The sequence below is a fragment of the Schistocerca cancellata genome, chromosome 6 (genome assembly GCF_023864275.1).
Source record: "Schistocerca cancellata isolate TAMUIC-IGC-003103 chromosome 6, iqSchCanc2.1, whole genome shotgun sequence".
NCBI lineage: Eukaryota > Metazoa > Arthropoda > Insecta > Orthoptera > Acrididae > Schistocerca > Schistocerca cancellata.
In genome coordinates this window covers 629,751,388-629,772,627 of record NC_064631.1, presented here as the reverse complement: position 1 = coordinate 629,772,627, position 21,240 = coordinate 629,751,388, and the positions used below count along the sequence as shown (strand labels likewise).

At 41.8% G+C, this 21,240-nt stretch overlaps 1 protein-coding gene across 1 annotated transcript in view; it reads right to left on the bottom strand.

The window, feature by feature from the left end:
• Window positions 1-720: 720 nt before the first annotated feature.
• Window positions 721-21,240, bottom strand: part of LOC126088457 (immunoglobulin superfamily member 10-like) — a 349,239-nt gene continuing 328,719 nt past the window's right edge. Inside the window, exon 6 of the mRNA XM_049906598.1 lies at window positions 721-839. Coding sequence (XP_049762555.1) covers window positions 721-839 — 119 coding nt within the window. The remainder of the gene's footprint in view (window positions 840-21,240) is intronic.

The window sequence follows — 21,240 nt, the reverse complement described above, 5'->3', positions numbered from 1 at the left end:
AAAAAAAGCACGTGGAAAGTATTCAGAAAAACGTTTTCTTAGATAAGTTGCCATTTGCAACAAACTACATAGCAGTACCTAGCATTGTTCTTCGACAATGAATTTTTATAGTTAGTGAAAGACTTTCATTCTATTAGGACTCCTTTTTACAGTGGACTTCATATCGGGAGCTATTTCGACTTCCATCAATAAATCTACTTACTCTGTCATAAGGCACGCGTTAAAATACAGATGTAGTGTCACAAAGTGCTTAAATAAAGTGACGAATAAAGGACATGTGATTTATTTATCATATTATTTACCTCTGTTAACAAATGCTATTTTCCGTACATAATGCAAATACCAATAGATCAAATACAATGCTTCAAATATTCAAGCGGCAGAAAATACTTTGTTTTATAACGGTATAACGTTCTGCACATTGTCCTCTGGAAATTGTCCTTCGGCATAATGCAAGGATCTGAATACTGAAAATACTGGCTGGTCACTGTAGGACGAACTGCGCGATGCACTGTTAACTGTCGCTGCGGTAACATAACGAGCAGGCTGCCTCTCGGAAGTCCAGGACCGACTGCGGAGGCCAGGCCTGTGGACGCTGCTGAGGCGCCCCTCCTCCTCGAAAGTCTTCGGGTAGCCGCGGCGGCTAGCCGGTCTCCCAGCCAGCCAGTGGAGACGACGCGCTTGCGCAGTCGGCAGTTAGAAGCGAGCCGGGCCGCAGTGTCACCGCGTCGCCGCGGCCAGCAGCGCCCAGGCGCAGGCGGCAACCAGGAGCGCACGGAGTTCGGCGGGCCGCGCCGCCGGGCCCTTGCTGCCGTGCTGCATCGCGGCCGGCTCCTCTCCTGCAAAGAAGAGCAAGCTCCGTGTCACGCACTGGGAGTGACCGAAGAGAACTAATCAGGTCCATTCCAACAGGGAATTTCAAAACAGGAAAACTTTCTACAAAACTAAAATATCCTATTCTACCGCCTGCACCTTGTCCCGCGGTTACGCAGGGTCAACCATGGTTAATCGGATATGGCATGTTAAGTTTAAGGGGTGGCCGGATGCTCTTCCTGCCGCCACCCCGTACCCCCCCGGGCGGAATTAGTGTACCCCAACTGTCGGTGTCCAATGGAATCCATGAAATAGTGTCATTGTGTTCAGATGTCTGCGAGCTGTGGAACTGGGACGGAACGTGTGGACCAGCCCGGTATTCACCTAGTGATATGTGGAAAACCGCCTAAAAACCACATCCAGGCTGGCCGGCACACCGGCTCTCGTCGTCAGTCCGCTAGGCGGATTCGATCCAGGCCCCGGCGCGCCTACCCGAGTAGAGGGAGCAGCACATTATAGCCCTCGGCTACCCTGGCGGTTCAAAAACTAAAATCTCCTACAAAAAGTAATATTCACTGAACGAGGGCGACGCCGTGTGGATCCGTTTACGGCCTGACCGAACAGCAGACAATATTTATTCTATTTTATGTCATTTGCTTTCCTGCAGAGTCCATTTCACCTCATACACTTTTTTAACTTAATGTGCAAGGTGATCGAAGGTATCGAGTTTATTTTTTTGCAGTGGAAGAGAGAGACGTGAACTCTATCATTATCGAAGAGTCATATTCGAATACTCGATATTCTTAAGCCCGATGTCTGTACTAGTCGATATCTTACGCCACAGAGGTTCAGAGTACAAGCAATGTGATCATCGGTTATAAGTAGTTTGTCGTAACAGTGTAGCACTTGAGTCCATTAAGTGGCACAGGCTGGTGCCTGTCATGGTGCTGAGCGTCTTTGGAAAATAACCAGCAGAACGAACCGATGTGGACACAGAGAACATTGGTTTTTCGAAATATACTTGCTTTTACTTTTAAGGATTTCTCTACTCTTCAGCGGTTCCCTGTTTCCACTCGTCAGCTTCCACAATCGTAGCAATCATCCTCTTTCATGCCAATCTTTCTTATCATTCCGATTACCTCCGCTCTCTATGTTAGTTTTGGCTGTCCATGCTTCATATTTCTTGGTGGTTACCATTCCAAGATTGCTTTTGCTTATCGTCCTTGCATAACTTCGCGTAAATGGCTATACAATTTAAGACTGGTTATTCCATATCCATTATCTCCCTATTTATCTCATTTCTTCTCCGCTCTGTAGTGGGTATCGTTGCTGTCCTCATTCCATTCATCTTTACTGCCTGCACTCTGCTTCTCTGCCTCTTCCCCAGTTTCCATTCTTCTGCACCTTGTGATCGTGTACCTTCTTCTACTATTTGCTGAATCCTCGTCTTTGTTTCTTTTAATATCGTCCGGTTCCACTGAACGCCATTTACCATTTTAACTGCTCCTCTAGTATTTTGGCTTCTGCATCGACATCTGCTTCTCGAGTACTACATCCCTTCCATCTCCTCCCGCTGCTAGATATTCTGTTTCGCTCATATTTACTTTAATCCCGCCTCGTTCAAGTATTTCCACTAACTTCTTTGTCATTAATTTGAAGTTCTTCCTACTTTGTGGCGAAGATCAGATACTGATACCACAAAGTAGGGAGGGAAAATTTGGAAACATGGTTTTTCAAAGATTGGCTGTACAATTGCGAAGATATTTAGGTAATGTTGCCACTTCATTGTTCGTTTGCGCTTAATTGTTGACGAGTCTAAGCAATGCATGTTTTCGTTATAATTTGTCTTTATTCATTCAGGTCATTTAATTTGCTTCTAGTAACGAGGTTAAACAAACTTATCTGCTCACATGGCTTGGAATCGGAGCCGTAAATTCACCACCCCTTTACCATTTCATTATCGAGTTATTTGGCAGAGTTAGTTTCTTTGTGAATTTAGTGAAGATCGTTTGTAATTGTTAAAAGTGTGTTTCATAATACAGTTTTCTACATCTGTCAATACGCTCAGTTTATGTCAGCGTCCCCTTACAAAAGTTTTATTTTGTATTCGCGTGTCATCACATTGCAATTAGCGGAAGACACTTAATTAAAGCTTAGTAATGTTTCCATAATGTGAGGTTCAACAGCTGTTCAATATGTAATAAAATCCATTTCAACCATCAGCATTTTATTGTCCAATTACCCACCTACATTCTGTATGATGATGAATAACTGAAATCGGTTGATGACTATGGGACAATGAGAACCTGATTGTTGAAATGCATTTTATGTGAAAGAACTTAAAGCTTAATCCACAATTTGGTTAATGTAGTTGGGGTTCCTTACATTGCACTTGAGAAAGGTTTCCTTAGCTCGTTTTCTGCTGCGTTGCATTCTAACATTCGGCACTTTAGAGCAGTACTGAGTTTCCGTTTTCACACGATAAGTCACGAAAGTTTGTTAGGGCCAGCTTAACATCAATGGTAGGACGCAGTAACATTATTTACAGTCAAGCGCTGCACTACAAATTGGCATCATAGACACTTCAGTTAGGGTTTAGTTTAGATGTCATTTCCTTGGTACACATTCTTACTTACAGAGCTGTCTTGCATGTTCGCGTGTGTACAATTGTTCCGAACTGTACTCAGTTTGGGTACGCAAATTTTCTGGCCATTTTAACAGAATAATTTCGGGCTGTTATTCTTTCAAAACTCAGTTTGTAATTTTATGACAGATTTTTACTCTTTTAGTTTTACATGTTAGAACTGCAAGATATATATATACTGTGACGTCACGCTTTTTAGCACTGTTCACTGCACTGCATAACACAGCGTTTCACATGACAACTTCTTTAGTACACAGTGTTAAGGATTTTTAATTATTTTGAATAAAAGTTAACTGAAATACAGTTACAATAGTTTTGATGGATTTGGTGACACCTCTCATCAGATAGCGTTCATGTAAGATTACCGCTTCCATATATATATATATATATATATATATATATATATATATATATATATATATATATATATATATATATATATATATATATATACGATTTCTACGCTGGAATATATATTAGAATCCAGCGTAGAAACCGAAATAATGGGTTTCACCCTGGTTACCAGAATGGTAGGAATTGGCCACATGTAGGGCAGTGGTTGTCGGGGCAGAACCATGGTAACCAGTAGAGATAAAACTGTCCACAGAAAGGTAATCAACCAAACGGAAATCACGGCTGGAATCAATCTGTTTCCGAGCCAAGACCACAAAATGGATGTTCACAAACCCCTCGAAATGGGATAACACAGATTGTGGAGTGCGTGGATGAGCGGCATCCACAAATCAACAGTGCGTCGCACCAAATACAGTCTCTTCACGCTCCTTGATTGTGATCGTGGGAAATAATGGGGCAACACTTGTTTCAATCCGACGAACTTGCTACGTTGCAACGGAATTCAAGATATCTTTTACAAACTGTGTAGTTAAGCGACATCACGTAGTTAAGTCTGGGTACATCAAGTACAAGCGTCTGTGAACGATGTAGTCGGAGGTATTGCCGTCACATAGTGATTTACACCGGTGCTAGTATGAGTGTGAAGGACACTTATTGCTTAAATGGAATTTTGGAAAAAACTAAGGTTCCTACTTTACTGGTACAGAATTGCGCCTGCACGCAAAGAGTAAAGGTGCAAGTATTGGTTTTAGTAGAATTTGAGAGCGGAGCAGTTGAGTGCACCTTCTTAGTGGTTGAGGCTTTAACCGCAACTTGCTTGGTGGGGATGGAGTTCCTGAGACTGAGGAGTGCATATGTCAACCTCCAGCATGCAACATGTACCCAACTTGTTATTGAGAAGGAGGTGTAATTAAAATTAATTGATACTAATGAACGTCAGAGCGTATCATTCCAGAAACAGTCAATCAAATTAGTTAGTGTAATTGTACTGTCACCACACAGTCATTTTATCAACACTGAAACAGAAACAGCGTCAGTGAATGTGAGTGAAGATCTACCCAGTACACACAAATGTCGCAGCAAGGTTCAGGAATCTGTATGCTTTGATGTACAACAAAAGATTGAACTTATGCATTTACTGATGACGAAGATACGTGTTTTCTCTGAAAAGCCTGTTATTGCAAAGGGATTTGGTATTGAAAAGGGATACGTCTATCACATGAATGTTGTTCCCCATGACAATTACTGTAATCAAACCTAAGCCATTCCTTGGACCAGGAGGGATATGGTGAAAAAAGAATTACGTAAGCTGCTCGCGTGGGGCGTTACTGAGACCTCGTTCTCTCCCTACTGCAGTACCTTGTTAGCCATAGCTATGCCAGGACGGGACGTGTGCTTAGTTCTGACGTTACACTAACAAAATCATCAGGTACTTACCAAACCATCTGAAAGCACTCGAAGATGCACGATAAACGTTTTCGGGAATGAACTTTTTAATGACATTCGATCCCGATCATCGTACTAGCAGATCCCATTGTTAGAGTATTCAAAGAAATATACTGCTTCTGTCTTCGCTGCTTTGAGGCGCCATGTAACGGATTGCGTGGCCCCTCCCGACGGAAGTTCGGGTTCTCTCTCGGGCACTGGTGTGTGTGTTGTTCTTAGCGTAAGTTAGTTTAAGTAGTGTTTAAGTCTAGAGACCGATGACCTCAGCAGTTTGGTCCCTTAGGAATTCACACAATTTTTTAATTTTTTTTTTTTTTTTGTCTTCACTGGATGGTCGTACCAGTTTAAGTTGCTAGTGTTTGGTTTGAATGTCTACTCTGGTGTAATTATTACAGCCCTTCACTCCGTCCTAGGGACGGGCTTGTTAGACAGGGTTATCGTCTCTGTTGATGTTTGCTAATAGCCACAGCTTCCTTGGAGGAGCACATACAGCTGTTACGGCGTTTTGCAACGGTTTCCAGAGTCAGAGGATCTTGGAGAAATCGGAATTCCGTAAACAATATATTAAGTATTTAGGACACATCACACCTCCGGCACATATAGCTAAATGCCTGACACCAACGTCACTAAAGCAGCTGAAAGATTTCCTGAGCAGGAACCCTATCAGATGTTTTAGAGACGTCGGTGGCAGAGACTTGGCTGTAGTTTGTATCTTGTTTGGATCAGGTTCTATACCTGCCGGGGGTACGATATGTCCCAAACACTCTTAAAGCGTCAGCTTTAATGCGGTTAAATTCGCATCAACTCTTAAATCAGCAAGACCTACTGGTTTTGTTAAACAGAAATGTTTCCTGGTCCTGGTCTCTCCAGAGCCAGGATGCTTTTGACGAAATTGAAGATGTGCTAGTCCATGCTGAAATCTATCACCATACTGATATGGAGAATGATTTTTGTATCGGGTCAGATGTGTCATACTCAAGTTTTGGATATTGTATATTTCAGACAGTCGAGGATGAATGACAAATGGAAGTTCTCGTCGCCAGTTTTGCTACTAGGGGGCTGACTGAGTGTGTAATGTCATATTTGGCCATGGAATTACAGGACGTCTCCATGGTTTGGTCTTTTAAGAAGTTAAATAACATTATTTGCAGTCGGCATGTTTAATTGTTATGCAACCACTGAGCTTTAAATTACCTTTTAACCTGTAGGCTATTTTAGAAGAATATGATTTAGAAACTGTTTATATGAAAGGTAGTGAAAACGTTGTCGCCGATTACCCTTTATCTCGAGTTTAATCAACTTGTGGAGTACATAACAGTTCAGAAAGTGTTGCTTCTGAAGGACACTCTCCACTGATGACATTATTTAGAGGTGTGTAATAATATGGAAGCGCGATAGGATTCAGATTCTAAGTGGTCAAAACTTAAACATGTTTTGGTACTTCAGATAGATTACGCACTGAGTCTGTATTACACCTTGCATAATGATGTATTGTTGCATTTAAGTAATATAGACAATGAGTTTGGTATTTGTGTGTGTGTGTGTGTGTGTGTGTGTGTGTGCATCCGTGAATGCCAGGATCACCTGGTCTAGTACATGCATGTGTGCTGGGGGTATTGTGGGATCGAGAAGTGGAAATGGGAAATTGTCACATACCGTTACCTGCGGAGTGCGCACAGACATGTGCATCATTTGTTGTGAGCTTACATTGTCTGTCAGAAGAATAACTTCATAAACCTACCCAGTAAAATTCCTTTGCGTCCGATTTTGACAACTAAACCTGGAGAACTCACCTCAATTAACACTAAAGGACCATATCCTCAATGAAGGAAGGTATAAAATATTTGGTTGCATACCTAATTTGTTTTCAAGAAGTATCCATCTGTACATCATAAAGTCTACTTGTGCCGCACAAATACTCAATTTTAAATACTATGAGATATCTGTTTACTATAACGTATTACTTGATATGTTTTTTTCAAGTGCATATCTATTTATGCTTTGAGTGTATGTATGTACATAAATGTTGTCTATATCCCGAACGGGATACAGAACGTGATTTAATGGGTAGAAGGTTAAAGTGTGTCATGTGGGGACAGCTGTACTATCTTGTTGGCGTTGGCATTCGAGACTCTTGTTGTTTTTCTTGCTTTTGTCGTTTTTCTTTCCTTTCTGCCATGTTCCGGTTTAGGAGGCTTGATATCACAAGCTTTTATCTATATTCTCTTATTTGTTACACAAATTTGCAAGATTCTGACTAACTGATAGATTACAAACTTGGATAATACAGCCGACTTTTACTTACGCCTTCTGTTTGAGGATAGCTAATTACTTATTGACCATTTGTAATCGATTATAAAGTACGCTTTTACGAAAAAGAATCTTAAAAAGGCTGTTGCCACGATCCTGGGTCTGCAATGCAAATATTAAGTTCAGTCCCTGCGCACAAGTTTTTCTTAGTCAACCGTGTGACGCATAATGGTCCGTACTAACTTTGTGAAGTGAAGAAACTCGCAAAAATTTCGGCGAAGCAAAATTTTCTCACCTCTGTGTGAAGTCCACAAACACGAAACAGAAGCATGTGTATAGTAGTGTTGTTTACTCACCCCTGCCCGACCACGATGAAGTAATGTACTGATGCATTGTGAAGCCCTTGGACACTGTAATGCTGTGATCCTGCAGGTAGTGCACTCTTCGCGAAAACTGTCACGGATTTAATAGGGTGAGTACTCAAGAGTCGCCTTCCGCGCACGTTAAGCCAACGGACATGACCTCAACTGCAAATCTGATTGTTGTCACCGTGTGTACCGTGTGTACCCTATACTTTCTGCTATGGCAGCAAGAATTTACATGAATGCCATACATGAACGCTACAGCAGAGCATGTGACGTCATTTTAACATAAATATGAATTAAAGAGATATTTATGCTCTCTACAGCAGTGTTGCTTTGTTTAGGATCAAACGTTTTGAACAGTAGTAAATGCTGAGTCAGCACATAGGGCTTATAGTACCACTTTACGGACACTAAATTTAAATCGAGTCCCCAGTGAAGTGGATCGCTACCAAAGTTTCGCATAAAACCAGAAAGTGCACCAGCGTTCGTAGCAATGCGTGAACAAGTCTTTATTAAGCACCGATGGTGGGTTCTGACTTTGGTTCATGAACCATGTGGAATACTGACCAAATAGTTGGCAGCACTCCGAAGCCTACCAGCACTCGCCTGTGCTATCGAAGTTCATGGCTCCTGAGCACCGTCGCACTTGCGGTGTCGGTGGAGGGAACTACTAGCAGTCATCAGCCATTCACCGGAGGGGACACCTGGCTCTCTTCCCCCTCTCCCCTTCCTCCACCCAACACTCCGCCTCTGATGCACAGGATGAAAATATCAATAACAAGCCTACAGTTAGATTACATCATTTAAGCAATTCTATGAACCACTCCACCAGATGACCACGAGTCTAATTCGCTATTGCATACATTCATTTTCTCAGACTATTCTGACGTTAGTCAGCATAAGATGATCACGAGTCTACTTAGATTTATAGAAATTCCTTTAAATTTGGATATTTTCTTCGACAACTAGAAGACCGCGACTTTGTATAAATCCATTGCCTTCTCACTTTTCTACGTCAACCGTTGCCCGAAGACTACGATTACAATTTGTGTTTACACAAATTAACTTTTCGTACTCGGAGATGACTGGGTGTTTGTGCTGTCCTCATCACTTCATCCTCGTTCATGAAAGTGGCGAGATGGGGCTGAGCAAAGGTTGGGATTTTGTACGGGTGCTGATAACCACACAGTTGAGTACCCCACAAACCAAACATCATCATCGTCACCTTTCTTAAATCGAAAAACCTGATCCAGCCACAGGAAAAATCGAGTCTACATTGAGTTTATATAGGTCCAACATTTCTTCAGATCGTCTCTGGCTGTCGGTCTATGTCGACGTCAATTCTAGTTATCATTGTATAGAGCCAAATTTCTAGGAAATAGTAGTGATGCGAAGCACGATCATTCCAAAATTCATCCTTCGCAAATCTACGATATGAAATAACTGAAACAAATCATAATATGTGATATCTGTAAATAACCAAGTTGATGTGAAATATTTTGATTTTGATTTGACCTGTGTGTCAACTTACGTTATGTGTTGAAATGCCTTGTGGAATGAATATATCGCAATCAATTGTGCAATCGCTTTCACCCTAACTTTGGTCCAAGACTTGAAAGTATTTGCTGTTTCGTATACCTTCAAGCCTTCGAGGGGGGCATATACTTTTACATTTTGCTTGATTTGTAAAACATGGTACTTCTACGAAATCATTGGAATATGCTACGCTACGTGCCATCTTTAATTAAGCAAGTTAGTACATCAGATCTTTACCTAAGCAAGTTGATGGGAAGTATTTGATTTGTAAAACATTGTACCTCTATGAAACGTTTTAACCCTTGAAGTTATCACCGATATCTGGATCGGTGTTATAAAGATGCATTTACTTTAAGACTGATTTTGAATTATAATTTACTGACATAACTGTAATTTATGTTGCTAACTAAATGAAAATCGTTTTCTGACTCTACTGTATGTAACACGCTCTGAATTTCTTATGGTATATGCACACTTCATCTGTGTGTCAACTTACGTTATGTGTTCAAGTGCTTTGTGGAATGAAAATATGGAAACCCATGGTGCAATCGTTTTCACCCTAACGTTGGTCGAAGACTTGAAAGTATTCGGTGTTTCGTATACCTTCAAGCCTTCGAGGGGGGCATGTATTATTACTTTTTGTTTCATCATATTTTGTATGGATGGACTGTTAGTGAAGTAACTCTGTAGTACTTTACACTTACGCGTTAATTTGAGTGTATCGACTCCTAAAATCTCATGTCTAATAGCTATACTAATTTCGTTCGCCTGACATTATTGTACTTTGGTTGTATTGTTATCTTCTGTTAAGTTATTTTTCTTTTGCTATCTCGCTCCCGTAAGGAACGGACGTCATTCTGCTGTGCTTATCGTATAGATTCTTCTGTAAATGGCAATCTCGTTTTCCTAATGTATTATAACGTTAAATATGTTCTCCTTCTGTTTCTAATAAAAATCATGTGACATTTATATGATTTTCAATTTGTATGACGTGTCTTCAGAGGCTCGCGGCTGGAACAGAGGGGCTGACGGCACATTGTTCGTTGACGTTAATGATCAAATACCTTTCGTGTTCAGTCATTACTTTCCACTGCGTCTTACGTTATACGTCCCTGAGACGCTTGGACCGATAATTTCATTTGTACCTAGTAGGATTTTCACGCAAGCTTTGTAAAGAATGATCGGTCATTCGTCTACTATCAGTGACGTCGTTTTGCGGCTTGCACCACTTAGACGCAGGCCTAACGCACATTTAAAAGTTTTTGATAGTGGTTAACTTATCTTACACGTTTCATGCTCAGATTCAAGCATTCGCTGTATTACCGAAGTGAGTCCTACGTATTGCGGACGACAGTACGCGCAACCACTTTCTGGTGACAGTTACTCTTTCCCTTCAATTTATGTTAAGTAACTGATAATACTGTTTTTGAATCATTTTTAGGGGTAGTAACGTGTCAGTTGCTGACCCTCACACATGCACTATTAGGATTCAAAGGGCCAGAGACCTTAAAAGAGTACGCTTCCGAGACGTCCCAAGACGCCCATGTGAGTATGGAAGACATGCTCAAAAGGGAACATAATAATATCCAGAGAGTGCCCATAGTTAAATGCCACGGCGACAAGCGCGTCGAGACGATTAGACTGCACGAGAGAGTCTCATGTGGAGCGTAGAATGCATAGGGGTTTGCAGAGTGGCTGAGAAGCACTGGGGAAAATGCGAAAGAGATTGTAGAGCGGCTGAGAAGCACTGGAAGGAGCGCCACGAAAGTACGCGCGTTGCATACGCTCACTCACCAAAAGTAAAGACAGTTTTGTTCCATTCACGCACGCAAAATGTACAGAAGTCAGACAGCTTTTGGAGAACTGCAGGTGTTTCCATGGGTGGAAGTGGCGAGAAAAATGGAAGACTTCTCCCTCGGAAACAGGGGACACGGCATACAATACCGAAAACTTAAACTGTTAATGACGACGAGAGCGTGGTTAAGGTACCTAACGTCCGCAGAAGAGCATTATGTGGCTCAATAAAGTAGTGTGCAGCAGTATCAGTATCGAAAATTGAAGAATGCTTTTAACGGCACGTTGTATTTTGTGAATAGTTTCTCTGTTGTAGTGATTGGTATTCGTTGTGCCTAGGTAGTCAGTTCCTGTGCGTTCGTAGATTGTGGGACACTTTGCGTGAATGTAGATATGTAATGTCACGGTTGCAAGTGTATGTGTGTGTGTGTGTGTGTGTGTGTGTGTGTGTGTGTGTGTGTGTGTACCTGCGTTCCGTGCGCCTTCGCTACGTAGAGGACGAGGATAATAGGAACCGCATGCCTTCGTCAGCGTGATAATTGTATATAGTGGGGTTATCATGCAAATCTCGGAAGCGCATTGCGATTTACATGTATGTTTCATTTGTTGCTGTATACACATAATTTTAACACAGAGTATTGCATCAACTTTTGCCGTACTACCTTGGCAGGTGTTCAATATAATGACGCCAGAGTCATGGGCGAAAACTGAATTTGATGAGATTTGTATTGCAGCGTACAGAGGCGCACCAATGGTACAGTGCGTTGGGAGTCGTAGCCATCTTATCTTTGCAAAACAGTCCATGAAATGTGGATTGAAGCGCGCAGGGATTATTTTTCATGTTTGAATTGGGCATGTTAACATCAATCGGGGGTGAAAAGTTAGGTACCGCAAGATATGTTTTTATATTACTGATGTTCGAGTTCGTTTGTATGGCTCACACAGCCGACGCTGTTAAACTTAGTGAATAAGATTATTGAAGAATATAATGGTATACAAAGTAAGGTACAAGATCAGGCGTCTGAGTACGTTCATGTGGCTCGTACGGCTGACAAAATGCGGCCTAGCAAATAACAACGTGGCCTCCCACATATCACATATCAGTTATTGGTACATTTATCAGTGATGTGTACCACGTTCATAATGATTGTAGGTTGTGTGGTAGCAAAGAAGGTGCCAAACTTATTTTTGTATGTGTTTTATATGAGGAAAACAAATTCACTGAGAAGGAACATAGTGCACCATTGTTGAAAACTCTGAGGCGTTACCCATATAGCCCTCTCCGTCTTGGCTCAATGCAGTCGAGTAATGAACGCCACCAGAAACTTACTGTTTTGTGTGACCAAGCCTTTGACTGAAACCCGATTTTTATTCATTTTGTACAGCTGTTTCATGAACAGTACTACTTTATAGGGTCAAATTTATGTATACTTTCTTAATTCTATGTGCCTGTAAGGTTTCCCATGATAGCATTTCTGGCACATAACTCTTTTATAAATATTATTGCGGTGTAAAGTTAACTTTTGTATCGCGTGCCTAAATTCTAATGGCCGGCCGGAGTGGCCGAGCGATTCTAGGCGGTACCGTCTGGAATTGAGCGACCGCTACGGTCGCAGGTTCGAATCCTGCCTCGAGCATGGATCTGTCTGATGTCCTTAGGTTAGTTATGTTTAATTAGTTCTACGTTCTAGGCGACTGTTGACCTCAGAAGTTAAGTCGGATAGAGCTCAGAGCCATTTGAACCATTTGAAACTTAATTCTAAGTGTCTTCCGCATTTCCCATGCTGGCGTCTGTGAGTGAAGTTCTGTGATAAGCATCATTGCAGTGTACAGTTCAGATTTGATTCGTATGTCTTAACTCTGTGTGTTGACTCGATTTATAGTGTACTCATGTGAGATGAGATGAACAGTATTAATGTGAGTAGTTAATTTTTGATTTTCACACATCTAGATTATTACATGTTCATTTTGCATATGTCTTACGTACATCTGTAACGCTATCAAAACGTTCAATATGATTTGTGTTCCTCATATATTGTTTAGTCATTTTAATCTTTATTTATCTATGCAGGTCTTGTATCTATTTATTAAGGGCAACCATATGTGTAAATAGTCGAATGGACTTGACATGTTAGGGCACCATTGAAAATGTAATATTACCGCAACAGCCGCGTTAGTGAGTGAAGTGTGTGTGTGTGTATGTGTGTGTGTGTGTGTGTGTGTGTGTGTGTGTGTGTGTACCACACAGACGTGTGCAACATTTGTTGCGAGCGTACATTGTCTGTCAGAAGAATAGCTTCATGAGCCTATCCAGTAAAATAGTAAAATTCCTTTGCGTCCGATTTTGACAACTAAAGGTGGAGCACTCGCCTCCATTGACACTAAAGGACCATTTCCTCAAGGAAGGGAGGTGTAAAATATTTGGTTGCATACACAATTTGCCGGCCGCGGTGGTCTAGAGGTTCTGGCGCTGCAGTCCGGAACCGCGGGACTGCTACGGTCGCAGGTTCGAATCCTGCCTCGGGCATGGGTGTGTGTGATGTCCTTAGGTTAGTTAGGTTTAAGTAGTTCTAAGTTCTAGGGGACTTATGACCTAAGATGTTGAGTCCCATAGTGCTCAGAGCCATTTGAACCATTTGCATACACAATTTGTTTTCAGAAGTACCCATCTATACATCACAAAGTCAACTCGTGCCACGGGAGTACTCAATTTTAAACTCTACGATATATCTGTTAACTATAATGTATTACATGATATGTTTTTTTCGTGTGCATATGTATTTATGCTTTGAGTATACCTATGTACATAAACTTTGTTTATATCCAGAACGTGATACAGAATGAGATTTAATGGGAAGAATGTTAAAGTGTGTCATGCGGGGCTAGCTGTACTATCTTGTTGGCATAGGCGTTCGCGACTCTTGTTGTTTTTCTTGCTTTGGTCGTTTTTCTTTGCTTTCTGTCGTGTTCCGGTTTAGGAGGCTTAACATCCCATACTTTTATTTACGTTCTCTTATTTCTTAGACAAATTTTCAGGTGTCTTGCTAACTGATAGATTACAAACTTGGAAAATACCGCCAACTTTTACTTACACTTTCTGTTTGAATATCGGTAATTAATTGTTTTTTACCATTTGTAATTGATTATAAAGTATGCTTTTCCTAAAAGAATCATAAAATGACTGTTGCCACGATCCTGGGTCTACATTGCAAATACTACGCTCAGTTCTTGTGCACAAGTTATTCTTAGACAACCGTGTGACGCATATTGATCCATACTAACTTTGTGAAGCGAAGAAACTCGCAAACACTTTGGCGAAGCAAAATTTTCTCACCTCTGTGTGAGGTTAGTAAACACGAAACAGAAGCATTTGGTGTTCACTCACCCCTGCCCGAACGAAAATTTTTTGTTTAAGTTTTCTAGAATGTGTGCGACTGGCCAAGGGAACGTAGATGGGCCACTTTGCGATGAATCTCAATCTTCTATAGCAAAAGCTTCATAGTCAGGACAAGGAACTGTGTGACACCTCCTAGTTTCACTCATACCACCAGCGACCGAGGAAAAAGCCGACGGGACCCCATGCGGCAAGCGCTCTAGAAGTGGACACTGGAGACATTCTGCTGTCACACAGGGGATAGGTGGGGTAATACTCTCGCAACAATTAAGAATGGGCTCGTTGCGAAGAGCTTGATACACATTCACAAGAGTGCCAAAAACTGATGAATCCCTGCCGTCATTAGAATGGTACGTCAAAAATACGGAGGTATGTGAGTTCTAGCCTGGGAGCAATCGCTTTACCAGCTTTATCAAACAAGAATGAGTCCTCAATTCCAGCACCACACAGCCACTGGGAAGAGCGTACACAAAGCGAGCAGAATTCTCACAGGGAGGCGTTTGAAAAAAGTCAGCCTTCTTTAAAATATTTTTCTTGGAATGTAAGGACTCTCCTTATAAATCACAGACGCTGGCAGATTCTAAGACAAAGCACATACATGAGTCCGTCCAGCCCTCACGTAGAGACAGCAGTTACAAAGATATGCTGTGTGGCTGCTCTCACAACAACTCTGGAATGCAGAGAAACATCGGAAGACTTAGGCCCCAACGTTGGTAAAATCGTAAGGAAGAGTCCACTCCAGTCCAAGCAAGACATGAAGTTTTCACCCTGCAGAGAGGCGCGGTCATGAAATGGCGATTAGTAACTGGGCGCCACTGCAAATTCAGTCCGCCAGTGATAACGGCGCGAGAGGAGTAAATTTGGAGGAACCGTTGAACTGAGCGAAGTGTAGATGAAGTCGGTGAGACAATGCGGAAGGAAGAGGACATTGAGACTCTTCCATCCACCACCAACATCCGCCTTTCGACAACGCGATACCGCAGCTTTGGCCGCGTAAACCACAACGAGCAGACAAAACGGAGACCGTACCTGGCTTTCGCCGCAAATTAGCGACTGCCGACGAGAGCAGCGGACTCGCGCCGCACAGCTCCGAGACGATACGCCTCACCAATGCAGCGCCTGCCGCCGATAGTACTACATGAAGAATGATCACGAATAATGGCGAGACGATTCATGCCTCCGTCCTTCCCCTTAATAAAAGAGTCGTGTCCATGCCCAGTGAAAAGTAGCCCCGAGTTACGTATTTTGTATCGGCCTGTGTAAACAAACACATTTTTGCATTTTTTTAGTCAACTAAGCAATCTTTCCCGTTCATACCTTAACCCCTTAATCTCGTACCCTTTCGTCTTTCATTTCATTTAATTGCTGATTTCAATCAATAATTGGCTCCCAGTGTGGGGCGATCTCACCGGTAATTTTCATGTTATGTGATGTCACAAACAATTTCTCGAGTTCACTACAGTATAAAGGATTCACTTTGGTAAGCTTATCTGAGACTGTAATTGTTGTCTACCTCATAGCCTCTGGTGGTATCTCCAGTAATGGAAGTTGTAAAGTTAATCAGTTAAAGGTGTTTGGGATCATGGTCTAAAGCCCATAAAAGGAAAATCACCGACGCAAAAAAATGTTTACACAATATCTGAAATAAGTTCTCTTTAATACATCAGATAGTTCTTTAATCAATATGACTCTCTGACAGCACGTGTAATCTACGATGCATCACACTGGAAGACTAACATAAAAGCACTGAATTACGTAATACAACAACAACAACTACTACTACTACTAATAATAATAATTATTATAATAATAATAACAAAGGTAATAATAATGAGTATTTAGCATTCAAAGTTCTGTTACATTACATAGCTTACCAACAGTCAAGGAAAGGGGATGAAGATAAGGGCCTTTGCTTAATTTGGGAAGCAGTAATACTCGTCTTTGGAAAGGATGTATTATAGTGGGAGTAGCGTTGCGTTGTGTGTGTATGTGTGTCTGTGTGTGTGTATGTATGTGTATGTGTGCACGCCTGTGTGTGCAAATATGAGTGTCTGTTTGTGTGTGTTATTAAAATATCGCATGGGTGCGTCTTTGATCATTGTACATTTTCTCTGTTTTCTTTATGGCCCCATGTGCTAAATGCTCTTTATGGCATTTTAGAATGTCGTTTCCTCTGTTTTTTGCAAAGCACAGGAGTGTCAGTTTTTACGAGTGTGTAATTGTATTTTTCTTAAACAGATTTCATAACAACCAATGGATGCTTTGAAAAATAACGTATCTAAATCTAAACGACTGTATACAAAATATATATGTTTGTACAAATGAATACTATAATAGTCAATTACTTTTTAGAAAAATGAATAGTACAGAAGCTGTTAAATGTAATATCCTTCATAAAAAAATAAAAAAGTACAGTTCAGTTGCTCAAGAATAATGGTTTTCATATTTACAAGATAATCTAAGTAGCAACTGAGGAAGTTTAACTCTAAATGTTAATACAGTTGTAAAATTCCCGTTGCACATTGATTTCAAGTTTTTCTGTAATTTATAAAGAGCTGCTGACAGGAACGAAACGATTTCCTTACCAATGACACGGAAACGAACCACAGACATGGCCTCGGTCGGGTGACATGAGTATCTCAAAAACAACAGTGACGTGACCTCGTCGGAGGCGTGCTTGTGGAGGATCTACAATAGCATATGGTTCCTGAAGAGTGCCTTTCCAGTAGCGTCAGAGGAGCGTGACCACATCACTGGCTGGTCGTGGTGGCCGAGCGGTTCTAGGTGCTGCAGTCCGGAACCGCGGGACTGCTACGGTCGCAGTTTCGAATCTTGCCTCGGGCATGGATGTGTGTGATATCCTTAGGTAGGTTAGGTTTATGTAGTTCTAAGTTCTAGGGGACTGATGACCTAAGATGTTAAGTCCCATAGTGCTCAGAGCCATTTGAACCACATCACTGACTGTTGTACCACTGCAGCATTAGCCAACATGGCTTTCTTAGGTGAGACTTGGAACGGCTGAAATCAAGGAAGTCTCTGCGTTCCTTGAGGACATGCAACTCCTCTGTTTGTTTGAATGTTGATGGCATGCTCTTTGGTGATATATTCTGTATGAGAATTTTTTATAAGCATAAGGGAGAAGATAAAACTTTAAGATGAGTGAGAACGTGCTAATACTGACAGGGACGTCAAAGGACAATGAAGACTCGTTGGCCGAAATGGATAGTGTGATGATGGTGGTGGTTGTTAGGATGTTTAAGGGGGACCTAAAACGAGTGTACAAGACGAACATCAACAAAAGAAAATTAAGGATAATGGACTATAGCAAATGTAAGTCAGATGACGATGAAAATTTAGACTTGGAATGAGACGATGAAAGTAGTATATAGGATTTGCGTTTTTGGCAGCAAGATGACGGGCGTTGGTAGAATTAGAGGCGATTCCAAATGCTGACAGTAAGGGAAGTGTTTCTGAAAAAGAATAATATGTTAACACCGAATTTAAATCAGTATTACTAAGTCGTTTCTGCGCATCAGGAGCCTAGCTTTGTACGGAAGTGAAACATGCTCAACAATAATTATAGATAAGACGTGGGTAGATGATGTTGAAATGTGACTTTCTTGACGAATGGTAAGGATAAGAGGGATAGAGAAGAGATAATTAATTATTTTTGTAATATAGCAGCGTTGTGCCACAATTTTACTGAAACAAGTTAAGCTGCTGGTTGAGATGTTAAGAAACAATATCACCATGGTTATGAAGAGAAAAAACTGCAGATGGCAATCAGTGCTTGATTACAGAAGGCAAAGTACAAATGGATGCCGGCTGCAGTAATCATACAGTGGTGAAGAGACTTGCATATATCAGACTTCACTGGGGAGTAGCTTAAAACCAATCTTTGAGCTGAGGGCAATACAGACAACATCGGCTGAATTTGTCCCATGCTAATCAACTGCCTATCTCATATCGGGTGGCCTGTGACCGAATAAGATTAAAATCGTGAGAAATTGCAATCACAGTAATAAATCATCCGAGAATTGGATGTTTGAGTCTCAGTAAGAGAAATGGTATTTGTTCAAATAGAGTACAAGGAATCTAGCCAAAGGCAAGGGCATCGTTGCCGTGCGTTATGCTGATGCAGCTTTACGCAACGCCACCAACCTCACCTGTTTGCTCGGTGACCAGCGAGTTACTGCAATGAAGGATAGTTCAGCTCGTGACGCTTGTGGCGATCACCACACAACAAGCTCATTTCTGAGCAAGTACGTTTGGAGCACAGCATTCTATGTTAGTGAAATATGGGCTGTCGGAAAACCGGTGCAGAAGAAAATCGAAACATTTGAGATATGGTGCTACAGACGAACGTTGAAAATTTGGTAGTCTGATAAGGTAGGGAATCAGGAGGTGCTGCACAGAATCGGAGAGGAAGGAATATGTGGCAGGCAGAAGGGACAGGATGACAGGTCATCTGTTTAGTCATCAGGATAAGACTTCAGTGGTGCTGTAGGGAGCTATAAAGGGGAAAAACTGTAGAGGGAGACAGAGATGAGAATATATCCAGCATTTAACTGAGGACGTAGGTTGCAAGTGCTGCTCTGAGATGAAAAAGCTGGCATAGGAGAGGAATTCGTGGCGGGCCACATGAAACGAGCCAGAAGAATGATGTCTGAAAAAAAAAAAGGTCGTCCACTAGAGTATGAGCTTCCACCGTTCTGCCGTGAGGCTCCAACCGCTCAACTATCGTTCTGTCAGGACCATATGCACCGTTATTCGGTCACAGCACTGATGGGCCAAGGGCGAGGAGTGGAGCTGAAGTGCCCCTGTCGCAATGCTGACACATGCGCCTGCACTAAGATGTCACCAGCCAGGTGCCAGCCGACGGACTCTGGACCAGTGTCTGCCATGCATCCTTCACACGCCACATCTGGGGCAGCCTCTCGGCATTTCATATTCTCCTCCTGACCTCCTGATCGTATTTCTCTCGCGTGCCAGCTGCTGACTAACCTCAATCACATAGTCCCGGCAATAACGTTGTAACTACTGGTATCGTTACGACAAGACTTCGCCACTGAGGTCCATGGGTTCGATGCATTTGGGCATGAGTTTCCAATGCCAAATGTTGGATGTAAATAAATGGCTTCTCCTTTCATCGAGCTGCTTATGACCCACCCTGCTTCACCTATCACCCTCGGAGGAAGCCCACTCTTTCTCCATAATATAAATACAATATCCTTGGGGCTCTCAAAGATTTATTGGCGATAATTAACATTACAATTCAACCTCACAGTTCTGTAACGGGTGAATTACTATTTTATCAAATTTTGACTATGATTGTCTTTCTAATAGTTTGTTGGGAGGCCCAAGTACGAGTTATTTATTCGTTCCGAAACACGCCGTATTCATTATACAAAAGAATGCTGATAGCAAAAAATTTCGCTTAGGTAACACAAGCATTTTGTTACGAGTTGTAGCAAGGTAACTTTAAGGTCGTGAAACCATACAGTATAACATTTTACTAAGCCAGGTAATTTTAATCTTCACATATTAAATTTCAATACGTAAGCGGATTCCTTCACTAACTACTTCACGAGAAAACTATTTCATAGAGTCAGTTTACCTCTATACTACTGATTTAGTTTTTCTCTGTAGGATACTCACTAACATCACTCACTCACCTTACTGAATACGAAAATATCCAAGATGGTTCTGAGTAAAACAACATGGAAGATAACCTGCAGGTATACGCCCTTTGCAACATAAGACCTTGCCTCGTAGAACAGATCGTTTCCCATCATATAAGCGAAGTTAAACAACATCGACAGTGGCCAGTACTTCGATGGGTAACTGCTGGGGTACGCCACGTGCTTCTGCCTGCTTTCAATTTGCCTTTACGACAAAGAAGAGGATGGGTGGTGCCGTAAAGTGCCTGATCACCAGTTTTTGCGCCAACGTCCTGCGTTAAATCCCAAACTTCTCTTTAATGACTCGTGAAGTGGGGGCCTGTGACACTGTTCTTGGTGTACTGTCCGTCGGATGAGGACGTTAAACTCGGCTACCCACTTAGTGCTACGGCAGAAGAGAAAGCTCTCCCCTCTCTCATCAATATCCAACACACACAAGACCCTACACTGCAAACACCCATCACAGCCGCCTATACTTAACAGATACGCTTAAAAACACAACTCTCATACTAAGCGAAAGAAAGCAGTCATTACGAGCGAACGACAGAAACGCTTTCCAATAAGGCCGCAAACCTGCATTTCCGGGCCTTCCTGTCAACTATGCCATACCACTCTCATTTCTGGCTTTCCTTAGACATATGATCTGCCAGCACACATAAATGTGAGTTAATACATTACTGGCGATTAAAATTGCTACACCAAGAACAAATGTAGATGATATACGGGTATTAATTGGACAATTATATTATACTAGAACTGACATGTCATTACATTTTCACGCAATTTTGGTGCATAGATCCTGAGAACTCAGTACCCTGAGTAACCACCTCTGGCCGAAATAACGGCCTTGATACGCCTGGGCATTGAGTCAAACAGAGCTTAGATGGCGTGTACAGGTATATCTGCCCGTGCAGCTTCAACACGATACCACAGTTCATCGAGAGTAGTGACTGGCGTATTGTG